Source organism: Camelina sativa, chromosome 17 (genome assembly GCF_000633955.1).
Source record: "Camelina sativa cultivar DH55 chromosome 17, Cs, whole genome shotgun sequence".
Classification (NCBI taxonomy): domain Eukaryota; kingdom Viridiplantae; phylum Streptophyta; class Magnoliopsida; order Brassicales; family Brassicaceae; genus Camelina; species Camelina sativa.
This window is the reverse complement of record NC_025701.1, coordinates 4,181,431-4,197,010: the sequence shown is the minus strand read 5'-3', so window position 1 is coordinate 4,197,010 and position 15,580 is coordinate 4,181,431. Positions and strand designations below refer to the sequence as shown.

The 15,580-nt window shown below is 37.7% G+C and overlaps 3 protein-coding genes and 1 pseudogene across 5 annotated transcripts; 1 reads left to right on the top strand and 3 right to left on the bottom strand.

Annotated features, from left to right (window-relative positions):
- Nucleotides 1,182-3,932, bottom strand: LOC104755218 (branched-chain-amino-acid aminotransferase 1, mitochondrial-like). 2 transcript variants are annotated; one of them, XM_010477564.2, is made up of 10 exons: nucleotides 3,652-3,932; nucleotides 3,476-3,558; nucleotides 2,912-3,086; nucleotides 2,663-2,839; nucleotides 2,447-2,578; nucleotides 2,272-2,370; nucleotides 2,059-2,175; nucleotides 1,861-1,956; nucleotides 1,521-1,633; nucleotides 1,182-1,421 (listed from the first exon to the last, which is right to left on the bottom strand). In XM_010477564.2, exons 1-10 carry the CDS (start codon nucleotides 3,709-3,711, stop codon nucleotides 1,307-1,309), a joined length of 1,167 nt encoding a protein of 388 aa, XP_010475866.1. In that variant the 5' UTR covers nucleotides 3,712-3,932; the 3' UTR covers nucleotides 1,182-1,306. The 2 variants fall into 2 exon arrangements, with proteins under 2 accessions (XP_010475866.1, XP_010475867.1); XM_010477565.2 differs by having other exon boundaries at nucleotides 3,476-3,549; nucleotides 3,652-3,930.
- LOC104755217 lies at nucleotides 5,125-9,591 on the bottom strand (annotated as a pseudogene).
- On the top strand, nucleotides 9,810-12,484 carry LOC104755215 (putative lipase ROG1). Of its 2 annotated transcripts, none has more exons than XM_010477561.2 (10): nucleotides 9,810-10,376; nucleotides 10,459-10,526; nucleotides 10,613-10,683; nucleotides 10,806-11,060; nucleotides 11,264-11,424; nucleotides 11,542-11,597; nucleotides 11,696-11,748; nucleotides 11,823-11,952; nucleotides 12,053-12,154; nucleotides 12,254-12,309. In XM_010477561.2, the coding sequence occupies exons 1-10, from the start codon at nucleotides 10,105-10,107 to the stop codon at nucleotides 12,307-12,309; spliced, it is 1,224 nt and encodes a 407-aa protein (XP_010475863.1). In that variant the 5' UTR covers nucleotides 9,810-10,104. The 2 variants fall into 2 exon arrangements, with proteins under 2 accessions (XP_010475863.1, XP_010475862.1); XM_010477560.2 differs by having other exon boundaries at nucleotides 9,815-10,376; nucleotides 12,053-12,150; nucleotides 12,254-12,484.
- Nucleotides 12,599-14,690, bottom strand: LOC104755216 (ergosterol biosynthetic protein 28). The gene is made up of 3 exons (XM_010477563.2): nucleotides 14,317-14,690; nucleotides 12,963-13,169; nucleotides 12,599-12,866 (listed from the first exon to the last, which is right to left on the bottom strand). The coding sequence occupies exons 1-3, from the start codon at nucleotides 14,429-14,431 to the stop codon at nucleotides 12,799-12,801; spliced, it is 390 nt and encodes a 129-aa protein (XP_010475865.1). The 5' UTR covers nucleotides 14,432-14,690; the 3' UTR covers nucleotides 12,599-12,798.

Genomic DNA, 15,580 nt, shown 5'->3' with positions numbered 1-15,580 from the left:
AACGAAGCATAGATAACAAAAACAAAGAAACCCTAGAAAGCAGAATTAAAGAGAGAATCCAGATTTTAGATAATAATTGTCGGATATTACGTTACTTACATGGAGGAATTGGACATGGACATCTCTGATCTCTGTCACCTTCTTCGTTCCGCTAGCTTGCCTATCGATTTATTATTTTAGTTTTGCATGAGTATGCCCCTTTCTTCGATCAGTTTCTCTATGTTTTTACACAACAATTGGAAAACCATTGACGGCTCTGGTGGCGACGGAATTTGGAAAACCATTGATGGGCCTCTGGTGGCGACGGTTCGTTTTTGGTGGAGACAAAATCTAGCCGCCGTTGATCGGATTGGAGAGGTAGCATTGAAAAAGAGAGTTAGATTAACTGATGGGGAGATTAAGTGATTCTTTAAAGTGGATTGTTAACTCAAGGGACGATGAATGATAATTAAGAATTATAGTTCGATGATTAAGAAAAATAAGAGGAAGAGGAATAGACATGTTTAGGCGATAATAATGGGATTATAGATTTTCTTAGAATAGAGTTTTTGCCTTTGCCACGTGTCAATCTAAAAATGAGTTTTAAAAATCTGATGTGGACACTCTCAGAGGGCTCAATATGTCCCTTTTATTAGTAGTAATTTGGTATTGTTCTTCTTTATTAATAAATTGACCACGTGATCAAGTGATAAGATTCTTCATTATGATTTCGATCTAATAATAGTAATTTGTATTATTTTACTCAAATTTTGAACAAACAAAAAAAATCAAATAATTGGCTATTAGTCTACTATAGTGATGGTTGATTGTTTTTAGATTGAAATAAGCTTGAAAATGTGTGTTTAAAATAGATATTTTCTTTATTAATTGGTGCAGTTTTTCACAAATGATAATGTGTGCTTGCGGCCTTAAATCCAATATATTTATACTCGGCCGCTCCTATGATAATAATGTTTTAAGTAGTTTAGTGGTTAAGTGAGTCTCGTATAACGTGCAGGTGAGCTGTTCGAAGTACACCTATATGCCCTTATATTTACTTCTATATAAATTTTTATTACAAAACCTCAATCAGATTATATAGTTTTGGGCCTTTTTGCCTTAATATTGGTATATTTTATTATGGACTTTTGGTCCGTTATTGGGCTTCAATTTTTATTTTTTTGTCTCTACAGAAACAAGTGTTTAAAATAATACCAAAGCAAATCTGAACGTATGCAATTGCAATACAGTTTTAACTTATAGATACGGTTATCATAACTATTTCAAAAGCTTTTGATAAGCAACATTCTTATATTAAAAAAAATCTTTAGGCAATCTCCATAACCCAATCCTTGGTGTCTTGGATAGAACCAGTTTGTATTCCCACCAGAATAGATCGAAGTTGCTGTGTAACATGCGCATCTCCCACTTTGTACTCAGTCCTATAGATAAGATTATTATATCAACACATGTATGTATAAATAAATCTTAGTCTATGCAGATACATATATATATATACATGTATGTGGAGAAGAAGAGACCTTGTGTTCTGAAATGTGATGCTTCCAACAGAAGCAACCCCAGTGGCAGTTCCAGTGCAGAAAACTTCTCTTGCTTCCTTCAGTTCTTCGACCGCAACGGTTCGTTCTTCGACCTGTCCATTACATACTTGTTAAAACTCCCATGGAGTACTTATATATAGAAAGTATCTTTAGAAATCAAATTTTAAGTTTAAACATGTAAAGCCATATAAGGCAGATTGAAACTATCCAGTGTGTATGTGCTTTGTTTTGCCTCAAGAAAGGAAACAGAGTATCCTCTGTTTTTGACTCAAGGATGTAAACAACGTTAGAGGAACACAGATGTGGAATGAATACTAACCTTGTAACCGAGGTCAAGGGCGATTTCGATGACGCTCTTACGTGTGATCCCTTCTAGAATTGTCCCGTTAGTAGCTGGAGTCACTATTGAATTCTCCTGAAAGACTCTCAATAAACTTCCATTAGTATACAACAACATCATTAGAACTTTAGATGAAAAAAAGCATTCAACTTCAGTCTTAAAAAGAGTCTGTTTAACCTTCACAAGGAATATATTAGAAGCAGAGACTTCTTCAATGTTCTTCCCAGTCTCTGCATCAAGATACAAAACATCCGAAAACCCTCTTGATTTCGCTCTTCTCATCGCCTCAAGCACCTTTTACAGTTCCAAAACAAACACTTACTTTGGAACAAAAACACCTTGCTTAATAGTTAATACTTGAAACCATATAGGCTGAAAGTTTAAACTTACTGGACCGTAGTTTGAAATTGCCTTTACGCCACCAGTACCTCCTAGATAGGCGCGTGGTATCACCTCCTCCACATAAAGGTTCAACGCCGCTGTGCCTTCCTATACAAGAAATCTAATTCAAGACGACACAGATTGACTCAATAAAAGAAAGAAGAAACTCCCTTTTTTTTATGACCTTAAAATAGTTTTGAACAGGGGAGCCGAACACAAGAAACGTGTACTCTGGTGCTGGAGCCACACCCAAGCTTGCTCCGCTTCCAAACAACAACGGTCTGATATACAATGAGCCTTTTCCAGGAGGAGGAACCTAATTGAAAAAAAGTTCCTGACCTTTAAGAAAAACTAAACCAGAGATTCATTTCGAGGAGCAAAAGATATCGAGATTTTGTACCCAACGCCTGTTAGCAAGAACGGTCTGCTTAACACCTTCAATAAAGTGTTGAACAGAAGGAGAATGCATACACATTCTCTCAGCTCCTATCTTCATACGCATGGCGTTTTGCTCTGGACGGAAGAGAAGAACCTTACCGTCTTCTCCTCTGCACGCTTTCATCCCCTCGATTAGCCCCTAGGATACCCACCAGAAAAGTCGTTTTACATATTGTACCAGGCAATTTGTGTGATTTTTTGAAGCTTTTACCTGGCCATAGTTGAGAATTCCAGCAGCAGGGTTTAGCTCGATGTTGCCGTAACGGCTAAGGTAACCCTGTTCGAAGTTTCCCTCGCTACCACTTCTGGTGGCGAACATGTAATCTGTCCGTACAAGACTGAATCCGAGGTTGTCCCAATCAACATCAGCATACTCTTCATCCTCACTGCAACACATGAAAAAAAAAAGAATTCGACTATTGACTAATTGTTTACTGAAAGAAACTATTAACAGAACACACATTATTTTACCCCATTGAAGGTTAAAAGAGTTATAAGTTAACACCACCATAAGAAGAGTTCAAAACTTTTAACCCCACGAACGGGTATGGCTTTGAGTTACAACTTGCAAGTTGCAACCACCACAGTATATATATATTAAGAAGTAGACTTTTAGCAGATATTATTTAAAAACTACTGTTTCCCTATTTCTTTTCTTACGTTTTGTCTTGTAAAAATTTGAGGCGTGACTGCCTGACTGGAACTGACAATGAATAAAAGGACAAATAATGTTGTATTAGCTAGATTGGAGGGTAGTAAATAGAAATAGTGTTACCGTTCTGCCTCCGAGACATGTTCTTCTACAACAGAAGCTGCTGCCTTGGTCACATGCATACGAAATCCCCAGATCTGTATTATCTTCAAACGAAGCAAAATTAGTATTAAAAAAAAAGAAAAAAAAAATCAAGAAGAAGAGTGTATGATGGTGTCTTGTGGGAAGAAAGTACGAACCTTGGAGAGATAATTAGTTGAAGTTGTTGAAGATTGAGGTAGGCAGCGACGAAGAGCCATGTAGTATAAAGATTGTTGTACGAGAGCTTTCTGTGTGTGTGCACCACCCAAAGTGTAACTCTCAACATATAATTCTCAAAATCCAGAGGTAGCAGCGAAAATGATTAATGAGGACGTAACAACTCCAACTAAAATAATATTTGAGAAAACTATAGTGTGAGAAGCGTGGAGGATAGAAGAAGGCATTTATTATAGCCATGTTGCTATTATTACTTTTTTCGGTAATTAGACCATCCCCATCGCGGGATTGAGTGAGAGACTCTCTTATTAGCATTACAATATTGAAAAAAAATAAAATAAAAAGAGAGAGAGAGAGGGAGATGAGGCCTCGTTTCTCACAACCAACCCTCTGATACGATTCTGAGAAGAGTGTGACCAGCTTTTGTTAAAAAATTTAATCAAAAAATAACGTGATAATAAAAAAATACAGTATATTTTATTATTTCGATGCCCTATGTTCACATGCATACTCATCGATACCGATGAAAATACTTAGAATACGAAATCAAAACTTTGTTTGCATACCACAAAACCTTGAAAGAATATCTTTGTGGGGACATAAGAAAATTTCTTACTAATAATTAACAAGACAGAAAATACATGTGAGTTTGTAATTTTATATATATATATATATATATAAATCTTTTGGTATTATTATCTTTGATGAACTATCACGAAGGCTAATAATAGTTGAGTGTCATAGTTTGATTAGCAATGATTTAGTTGGGATCTTTCTTACGCTGTTAAAGGTATATGGATGTTTATACTTGTTTGATTCAACTGTAAGTGAACTCTGTACATTCCTTGTTTATAAGTGGTATTCAATTTGTTGCCCTGAGTATGGTACAGTTGCGTATAGTCACTATTCACATAAAAATATCAACGGGAAACTAAATGTATACCAGCTTTCTTTCCTCAAGTTCAACATTAAATGAGCCCTACTTGTTTCTATTTTTGATAGTACTAGAAGCTTTTATAACCAACCTATTTGTATTCTTGTCTCATCAATTTCGATACAATTTTGTTGAAAGTAGATGTACATATGGGTAAGTGGTTGTGAAAAAACTCAAAGTTGAATAATATCTACTAGACTACGTACTACACAATTAAGGATGGTAGATGCAGTTAAGTTGGACAAGTATGAGAAATGTAGGTGGTGTGTATCATTCGTGATTACTCTTATTAGTAAGACTGACTCAACTAACCAGATGATATTCTTCGATCCACTGCCTGTGATAACTTGGAGATTTCTACTAAAAGACATTTGGAGGTCTTGCATTGGGTAGATTTGAGTGTATTATGATTCTCTTTATCCCTTATTTATTCATACAATGCCAATATGAGTTACGGTGATTGTGTTTTCTGAACAGAGCCTCGACTTAAGGGAAGTTGCTTAGTTACTCGCGCTGTAAATAACACATGTAAAGAAAAAATATGATTTCACAGTGAAGTCATGATCTGCACAAGAAAACAAAGAGAAGGGGAAGGGCTTTGTATCTTTACCAATGTTACAATGAAACTCTAAAGATCTATAATGACATCAATTGGAGAATTGCCTTTGTCAACAACAAAGCTCGTCACATACTTGCTCTCTGAAGTAACAACTTCCACTGTATAACTCCCATGATAACCTCTAAACTCCAATGATCCTTCATTCTCAATCACTCCATCCACAGAAGTCAACCACTCTCGTTTAATCTCAAGAAACCTCTTCCCGGCTTCGTTAACTTCACCATCCGCGTTAACCAAATGTGAGTGTTCTCTGCTCATAAACAACTCCCAGAATCCCCAAAGCATCACTCCTTCAACAGCTGGATGAGCAAACGCTTCCCATAACATCACCTCGAGATCATCTCCTCTTACATGCTCATTTATCGAGGACACATCAAGTTCTGTGAACCAGATTGGTAAGCCGAGTGTGCTTAGCTTGTCTAAAGCAGAACGAACAATGTGACCTACAGGACTGGTTATATGTCCTTGAATCCCGATTCCTCCCACGGGTGCACCTTTTTTCTGCAGCTTGTGTACGAGTTTTATGTACTTCTCAGGGGATGACCTCGAGTCAAACCCATCTTCTATGTGGTATTCATTCAGAAACAGAGTCGCTGAGGGGTCTAACTCGTGTGCAGCCTTGAACATTTTTGCTCTTGCATCAGAGCCTAGTCGGTCTCGATAGAACGATCCGTGAAGCATTTCGTTGTTCACATCGTAGTGTCTAAATTTCCCATTGTAACGGGTAAGAAGATCTGTTACGCGGTTCTCAACCGCTGCTTCTAGCTCGAAACCGCTTAGCTGTTGGATCCAAGGTTGAATAGCAGACTCTACCTCCCACAATATGCAATGGCCTCGGGTTTGTATGTTGTACCTCTCACAGAACTCGAGCATCTCGTCTGCGTCCCGGTAATTGAAGTTCCCTTGCTCTGGCTCTGTCCAGTACCATTTCAGCTCATTACCAAACACTGCCCAGTCGAAATTGTTAAGAAAGAAATCGACAAAGTCTTCGTTATCTATATTGCTCCGACTAATGCATGACCCGAGTGGGAAACTGTTACGTCTCTGTCTGATCTTCACCGTTGCACCAGACAATTCACTAGGATCTAAACCTGAGAATTTGAGGCAAACATTGCGTTTACGAACCTGCATAACAGAGAAAGAGCATTGGTGTGGAGTTTATTTTTTTCGTTCCAAACATGTAACGAGTAAAATGTTTCGTAGGTTACCACATCAGCTTGTGCTCTGAGATAATTCAACCGTGGCTTGTGATCAACAGCAAAAATCTGTAGACCTGAAACCATAAGATCAACACCAGGAGACGGACCCTGGACATGAACCATAATTTCTTTTGCTTGCTTCTCGACTCTAAATGAACCCACAACTTCATGCCAATCGCCATCATCGACCTCAACTTTTCCTCCATTAACCCATTCACCATCAACACTGAGTGCAATATTTACGTCCTGTGGACTGGTAGTTCCTCCTGAGCCAATTTTAACCCAAGCTGAAACCTGGTATGTTAGAAACAGCTTCACTCTATCAGTTATCATCTGAGCAGGACCCATCCATGTGTCACTTCGGTTTGTCGCGAGCACATATCTTCCAGATAGATATCCATGTGTTGTTCTAAGTGAGTCTCTAGCCAGTGGAGGTAATATCCTAGGAGAGCCTTCTCCAACTTTTAAATGGCAGTCTCCAAGAGGGAACCAACCATCGATTGTTCCATCGCCTAGGTGGCTATTCGAAACTATGTTCATCCCAAAAGCATGACTCTGAAGCAAAATAGAAACAATATATGATTCATTAAACAAAAGGAGAACGTTAACGTTAGAAAGCACGAAACATTAAGATGTCTAACCTCAATATATGGTCGTCTTGAAGGAGTGTCTTTCTCTGCAGGCTTTACAACGAAATGGTCGACAAAAACATCAATCCCTGGTGGTGGTCCTTCAATGTATACAACTGCTCTAGCTGGAGATCCATTCAAGAGGAACTTTCCTTTTAACTGCACCCAATCATCGTGTTGTGCCTGAACACTTTAAAAAGGAAACAAAGCTTTCTTCAACATTTGTGGCAAGATTCACAGTTGATTAGAAAAAGAGACACCATATGGAGAACCTCACCTAGAAATGCCTACGTATTCTTCACGTTGGTCATGGTATTGAACATACAAAGTGGCCTGCAATGCGTGTTGGCTATGCGATAGACGAACAACAGAAGATACTTCATAAATGAGTTTTCGCTGGACTCTTTCTGTTATATCCTGTTCGATTCCGCTCCACTTATGTGTGCGTTCTGATGCAGAAGCAAAACACGTTCCAGAATGCGGTAGTATCTTCCCATCAGCTAGAGACTCATGTAACATAAGATTGCACCCTCTTCCAGACCAATGATTGAGGCCATCGGAAAATCTTGAATTCAGGAAGATGTGGTGATGATCATATTCAGGAGCTGGGCAGAATTCTCGGCTTCTCTGCATATAAGACAAGTGAAGAAACATATTCAATTACTGAAAACAGCATCTTAAGATCTTAAGAAGTAAAAGAAGAAAATAAGATTGAGCTAATAGATTGGTCATGTAAATGTACTCTCGGTCTCTCTATTTAACAGTCCACATTGTGTCACATTACCTCAAACTGATTATCGCTTTCGCAATGGATGGTGACAGACTTTATAAGAAGGTCAATACCAGGAGGTGGCCCTTCCAAGAAGAATACAACACGGTCAGGTCTTCCTGACAGTACGAAAGTGCCTTCCAGAGTTTTCCAAGTATCTTTCGAAGCATAAGTTCTGCAGATAAAAACATTATAAAATGTCAACATTTCTGGGTCCTCTTGTGACTATGTATCACAAAGAAATCAATGGTTCCATTACTTTCCAATTCCTTGAAATTCCGTTGTTGAGCCTTGATGCTCTAACTTAAAGTAGCCAAGACCTGCGCCGACCCTAGAACAGGTCCCGATACACTAACACGAGCAGAGACTTTATACGAATAGCCAGGAGAAACTCTGTCAGTGATATCTTGCTCCAGTCCTTGCCAGGTTTCACTTCGGTTATTAACAACCGCATATGATCCTAAGTTACAGTCGTTGCTACTAACAACAAATGAATCACAACAGTTGGCATTCCAAGAATACAACCCATCAGAGAAGTCATGGTTCTCGATTATATTCGAAGCAGGAGGAAAGACACTGGAAGCTTCTGTGTTTTCTTTGGCATCCTGTAGTGAAATTGTAAGCCACAAGAAAATGTTAAAACAAGAGGAGTTAAGCTCGCTGCTTTCTTGTAATCTGGAATATAAAGTCTAGAATCAGATGATCCCGGAGAGCTATATAATGCTTTAATGAAAGTGCAAACAAACATTTTCAACTTTTAACATTTGCTTACTTCTCAACACTCTGAAACAACCAGAAATATACATAATGTGGACGCATGACTCTAATGACACACCTATCACTCATCCAAAGGTTTATCTACTCTAATAATCGCCTTGCTCTACCCGAGTTATTCAAATTGTCAAGTAGAATAGGACAATGTAAGGAAAGGCATGCAGTTTACCTGGATAGTGGATGATTCAACGGTAACTGAGCGTATAAGGAGATCTTTCCCTGGAGGTGCACCTTCCAAATAGAAAACAACACGTCCGGGCATATTTGATATGTAAAACGTTCCTTCAAGATCAACCCACTTGTCTCTTAAAGCAAATGTTCTGCAAGTAAAGTTTCCAATTCATCAGGACTATTTACAAAAAAAAAATTCAATCAAACTCCAAAATCCAAAGATATAACCATTCAAAAAACCGTACTTTCCGACGAACAAATACTTAGTAGGCGAGTCTTCATGCTCAAGCCTCACAGTAGCAATAACCTCAGCTGATTCATGGAAAGGGCCACCAGACACACCCACACAAGCTGAAACCGTATAAGTAATTCCAGGAGAAACTCGGGTTGTAATGTCTTGTTCAAGGCCTTGCCAAATTTCGTTCCTGTTAGTTACAACGGCATAGCCACCGCTGAAGGAATCAGCAGACATTGTTGCCTCTGAGCTAAAAGGGTCAGAAGAAACAACAAAAGCTTCACATGAGTTAGGATGCCAAGATTTAATCCCAGCAGAGAAGTCACCGTTCACAACGATATTAGAATCCGCCATGACTGTGTTGCCGCCTGTACTGCAAAACAAAATTGAGTAAACGAGAGATCAATCTAAATGCAGATTATCATTCGAATCAACACGTACCAAACAATTCTAGATGAAATTGATGAAATGGGTCAACCCAAAAAAAAAGAAAAGTCAATTAAAAATGTCACCTTTGATCGAGAAAGAAGAAGATGAATAGTCGAAGAAGGAGAAGTCCAAAAAACATTAATCAGAAAGATTTTATTTTTCTCTGTTTCTCATTATAAGAAAAAGTCAAAATTGTGGTTTGACTCTTCCAGATAATGAAAAACAAAGAAGAGAGAAGCTTCACTGGGGGTCCAACACTTGGAACTTTATTGGGCCGGGCCTGTCTTTTTAAAGTTGTAATTATAAATATGTAAATCATTGTCTCATTAATACACACAAAGTTACAAACTTGGTTACTTTTTTAAACATGTTGCTTTAAAAAACATGTTACTATTACACATGTTGTTCTAGAAAAAAAAGTGACAAATCTCAGATGTGCTGAGCTGCCTGAGAGAAAAGAAAATGTCAATGGCGTTTCAACGACGACAACAATACTTCCGTAGGGGACCTTTCTTCTTATAACGACTGAGAAACTATTCCCTCTCTGACCCAATTTGATGTTTCAAGTTTTTTATAAACCCCACGTTGACACCTCGAATCTTCCCAAACCTTTTTGATTAATCTTGCTCAAAGTTTCCATTTTTAGTTGAGTTCTTCTCTCTTCGTTTCGTGATAATGGAAGAAAAAGATTGCGTGATTACAAGAAACACAGAAGAAGATATGCATGTTGTTGGTAGTGATCTCGAAGGAACCGGTGGTGAGTCAAAGAAGACGAAGAGAAGCGGGAAGAGTGGGGATAAAGAGACGAAGAAGAAGAAGAAGTATTGGATGGGTTGTCTCAGAGCTGAATCAGACGAGAGTGGTAACGTCGATTTGACTGTTGATTTCCCTGGCGAACGCACTGAGCCGACTCACCTAGTCGTCATGGTCAACGGTCTCATTGGCAGGTTCTCACAACGGTTCTTTAGTTTCCTTTGTTCTGTTTCTTGATTCTGTTCGGTTTTTTTAAAGCTGATTTTGTGGGTACAGTGCTCAGAATTGGAGATTCGCCGCGAAGCAGATGCTCAAAACGTATCCTCAGGGTCTCCTCGTTCACTGTGAGTTCTTCTCTCTCTCTCTCTATCCACAGTTGCTATTACATTTTTGCAAGAGAATGGCTTGTGATAACATACAATCATTGTAGGCAGTAGGCGCAACCATTCTACACAAACATTTGGTGGTGTTGATGTTATGGGAGAAAGATTAGCTGAAGAGGTTTGTGTTTCTGTTTCATGTTTTATACTGTCTTCTAGATCCTTTACTGTACAAGTTACTATCTTTTGTCTTTGCTTGAGTTTTTTCCAGCTGAAGTAATAATCTTAGTCTCTTTTGTTTAGGTTAGGTCGGTGATCAAACGTCACCCAAGTCTCAAGAAGATCTCCTTTGTAGGACATTCTTTAGGTGGCTTGGTTGCTAGGTATGCTATCGGGCGTCTTTATGAACAAGAATCTCGAGAAGAGCTTCCACAAAACAGTGAGGACATTGGTGATACATGCCCTGTAGAGGAACCGAAAGAGAGAATCGCTGGATTGGAGCCTATGTATTTTATTACTTCTGCAACGCCACACCTTGGTTCAAGAGGACATAAGCAGGTTATTTAGGACCAGTTCTAACTTTAAGTTTCTTCACTTGAATATGCTATCAATATGCTTAGAGCAGAGCTGAGATCTTACTGTTCTTAAGCATCTGTATCTACTATGAATTAGACCTTGATGCTGAGTTTATACAACTTGTAGATTTTTGCAGCATGTAAACTTACAGTTTGGTTAATGGGTGGCATTTTGACTTGCATTAGGTCCCGTTGTTTTCTGGATCTCACACTTTGGAGAGAATAGCTACACGTATGTCCTGGTGTCTTGGTAAAACGGGAAAACATCTTTTTCTGGTTGATAGTGATGATGGAAAGCCTCCGTTACTCCTCCGAATGGTTAGTGATTCTAGAGATCTTAAATTCATGTAAGTTCTTTCACTTCCTTTGTTTCTTTTTCCTTAACACAAATTATTGAGGCTTTGCATAGTTCAAATGAGTTCTAAGGTTATTAATACTACATTTCCTTTACTTTTTGTCAACAGTTCTGCTTTGCATTGCTTCAAGCGGCGTATTGCTTATGCAAATACAAGTTTCGACCGTATCCTTTCGTTAGGCCTTTCCAAACTATTTCACTACTTTCAATGTGTGTTGTGGCAATTGCCAAGTATTTGAAACCTTAACCTTCCATGTTATTAGACCTTGTGGGGTGGAGCACATCCTCTATTAGACGTCGCAACGAGCTTCCTAAGGTAATAACCTTTCAGTGTTTGATATCGTAATGTTGTGTGTTTTGTTGAATCGGTCTCACCTCTAGCCTTCACAGCTTCAACGCGGTCCAGTCAACGAGAAGTATCCTCACATTGTGAACATTGAACCACCGGATACTGCAAGGAACCATGAGGAAGATCAATCAGGGAGCAATTCAAACGGGTTCAAGAAGTTCGATATGGAAGGTTAGTTCAGTGGACAAACAACTTCTCACTCTCGGTTTTCTTATCTTGCCTTCCCATCATCGTAATACAATTTTCCTTTCTTTTTTTTTTTTTTTTGCAGAGGAGATGATAAGAGAATTAACAAAAGTGAGCTGGGAACGAGTTGATGTTAGTTTCAGAGGAACTCTGCAAAGATTTCTCGCTCACAATACCATTCAGGCAAGTATTCACACCATTATCATCATTTTTATATGGCGTTTTCATTGTCATCATTATTGCTGTTAATATTAACATTCATACCCAAATTTGGGAAACATTACAGGTAAAAACAAAGATGATCAATTCAGCTGGAGCAGATGTTATACAACACATGATTGACAATTTTGAGCCATAGGGGTTGTAATTATAGGAAGATGGCAGGTTCCCCACAAGTTAAATTCACTAAGGGTAACATATATCAGTCGTATTATCAAAATTCTGTCATCAGAAAATGACATGTAGAATTATTTTGGTTACATCAATAAAAGGAAATGCAAGAAATAGTTTCCATGTTCTAGCCTAGCCAAAGAGAGGCCTGTGTATCTTAAGTCTGTTGACCATAGATTGCTTAATCATATAAATGCATTAATACACTAAACTCAAATCTCTGTTTCAAAAGCAAAAGAACAAACAGAAAATTCATGAGTTGTATGTATTCTCATACTTCAATTCGACCAGATATCAGGTTCAAGACTCCATCAAATATTTCAAAAAGATTAAGATGAAACAATGAGAAACAGCTTTAGGAATCGAGCAAAAAAGTCACTGATGATTCCAACTTTGAGAAAAGAAAAAAAAAAGACTTGGCTACAGGCATTCAGACTAACATCATGAAAGTTTGGTGTGTGGTTGTTCAAGGGAATTCCACTCCACGAGCATCCACACAATCGAAGTGCCTGTTGAAAAAACACAGTATATATATATGATCATTCGCACGATGAGTACAACTTACACTGACTGATTCAATACAAGAGTGAGTGATGATCATATACCTGCAAAGAAGGCCACAGTTGAAAGATTCGCGATGGTCATCGTGTGGTAAAAGAGGTATTCGGTCAGAAAATGGCCTAAGGCATAGATAAATGATAGAAAGGTAGCCAAGTATAATGGTTTGTTTTCAGGGTTGAATGCACAAAGAAAGCAGAGAGTGCAGGTCAAGAGTGTCCATACTCCGAATGTACGTCCATGAACTTCACTCACTGCAAAACAGTTAATAAAAATAACATTTTAGGTCAAAGAACAAGACTCTTGTGAACCGAGAAGAAACCTAAAACATGAGATTTCAACTATGGAAACTAGTATTTTCTAGATAAATCCTTCTTGTTTTAGGTTCTCAAGTTGCTATGATGATGCAGAGTTATTATACTTTGTATTATCTGATTTGATAAACTAAACATCTACAAGACCTTACAATCACAATGTTTCATAACACTCTCTTTATCGCTGCAAGCTGGCAAATTCATCCAAGACAAGTTACAAAAGGAAAATGAAAACATCAAGTTGCTTATTATCTTATACATCTAACGTTATGCATCAAGTTGCTTATGTTCTAAGACATCTGATACACTTCACCAGGACACTGATTCACTTCAAAGAAAATGGAGAAAAAAAGTCATGCATTGGACTCTGTAAACTCTTATCAAAACCAACCCAAATCTAGATCCAAGTATTTTCCCCCTTCCTGACATTTAGGTTCATGGTGGTCAACTTCATACAAAGGTTCTTTGTACAACATTTAAGATTGCATATCTTTCTCGGGATATATTGCTTCAATTTGCTTTAGTACTAATTCCTGAAGCGTTGCTTTCAATCCCAACTACCTCAACTTGGTAACTAACAGGTACAGCAAAAAAAAGAAGAACATGAATATGTTCAAAGAATCATAATTCCTGAAATCTCAAGTTGACTCTATATATGAATCATAAACCGTTGACTTTCTATATGCAATGTACTACTAACAAGAATCGAGATCACATCTCCAGGAAAAATAAAACTCATATTCTAATTCCTCAGTATCTTTCTAGATCTCAAAGCTTAGGGATCCCAAATTCCATCTGCATTGGAAGACTCAACGCCGGCACACAAAAATTGAAAAGAAAAATCTAAATTTCCACACGAATTGTTCCTCAGAACCTGACATTATTATTACTCCTCTAAACAAACAAAACACGTGCCCTCAATTGACTCACTGGATACTAGAAAGCTCAGACTCCTTCCTATGTGAACATTACCCATTAGATCGTTCGAGCCAAACAAAAAAAAAAAACATGAAGCAATGTAATGAAATCAGTTAAGAACTACTTGAAATGTAAATTAAAGGGAAGAGAGGGAGAAGAAGAACTGAACTGGTGGTCTGAGAGAAGACAGCGAGACGAAGAGCCCAGATGTTGAAGAAACCAAACCAAACAGAAGCTAGTCTCAGTGAACCAACCACCATTAACCAATACCCTAACGCCTTCATCTTCCTTCCTTTACCCAATAGTTTCTTTCAGGAAAAATTGTGAGACTGACACTCCAAAACAAAAACGTGAGCGCATATGATGGGGAAATATTCCCGTCGATCAAAGCCAAGAAAGGGTAATTTCGTAAAGTTTTTTTAAAAAAATGATCAGATACACCAACGTGGTTCGCACTTCCGTTAAACCAACCACCGGAGAATCTGTTTTGGTGTCGACAACAAAAGGGAGTTGGAGTCTCCGCCGAATCGAATCGAGTGTGTGTCATTTGATTCAAGTGGGTTTGTAATTGGGCTTTCAATTATTTTGGGCTTTTGTAATAATAATGTGATGGAACTAGTTCAATTGTAACATTGATTTTTAAAATTAATAAATAAATAAGTGCACGTGTGTATGAAAGATGATGCAATGCAAGAAGAAGAAGGCCTTTTCATCCTCTATTTGAAAATGTCATTATAAAAATAAGAATACAGCTATCATCCACGATCCTCGTTCAGCTACTTATCTAAAAAACAATGGGGAGCAGGGGAGGAGTAGTAGTAGTACTACTTACTTAATTGAATCTAATTTGTCGTAAACGTGCACGCATATCTCTCGCCCAATCCCCCAAAGAATTCTTCTTTATTTTTTATTTTTTTTGTTGACCCGCACTATTTAATTTTTATTCGTTTAGAAAATTTTGCATTCTATATACCCAAAAAAAACTGCATTCTTAGCTTGATGGCCAGTATTTATAAAAAAAAGAGTAGGAAAGTTAATTAAAAAGTACTGGAAGAACATAACGCCGAGTTTACCTTTGCAGTATAAGAAAATTTCTAGTACAGTTTAATCAATGTGTGTTTTAAATGATGGGGTTCCTCGGAAATTTAAAAACGTTACAAATCTCATACTACTATCAACAAATATAGAAATGTAGAAAAGTTGGGTTAGACAGATGATCACACCCATAAAAAGAGACAATTCAAGAGTAGTAGTACTTTGTGTTTTTTTTTTTTTAAACTAACCAAGAACAAAAGTACAAAAACACTTCATGGTTGGAGATGGACACAGTCAAGAAGTTTACCATCTCTTTTTTTACTTTTGGTAATACACTTACAAGTTTTTTTTTTTTTTTTCAGATGGTAATACACTTACAAGTTACAAGTGAATAATTC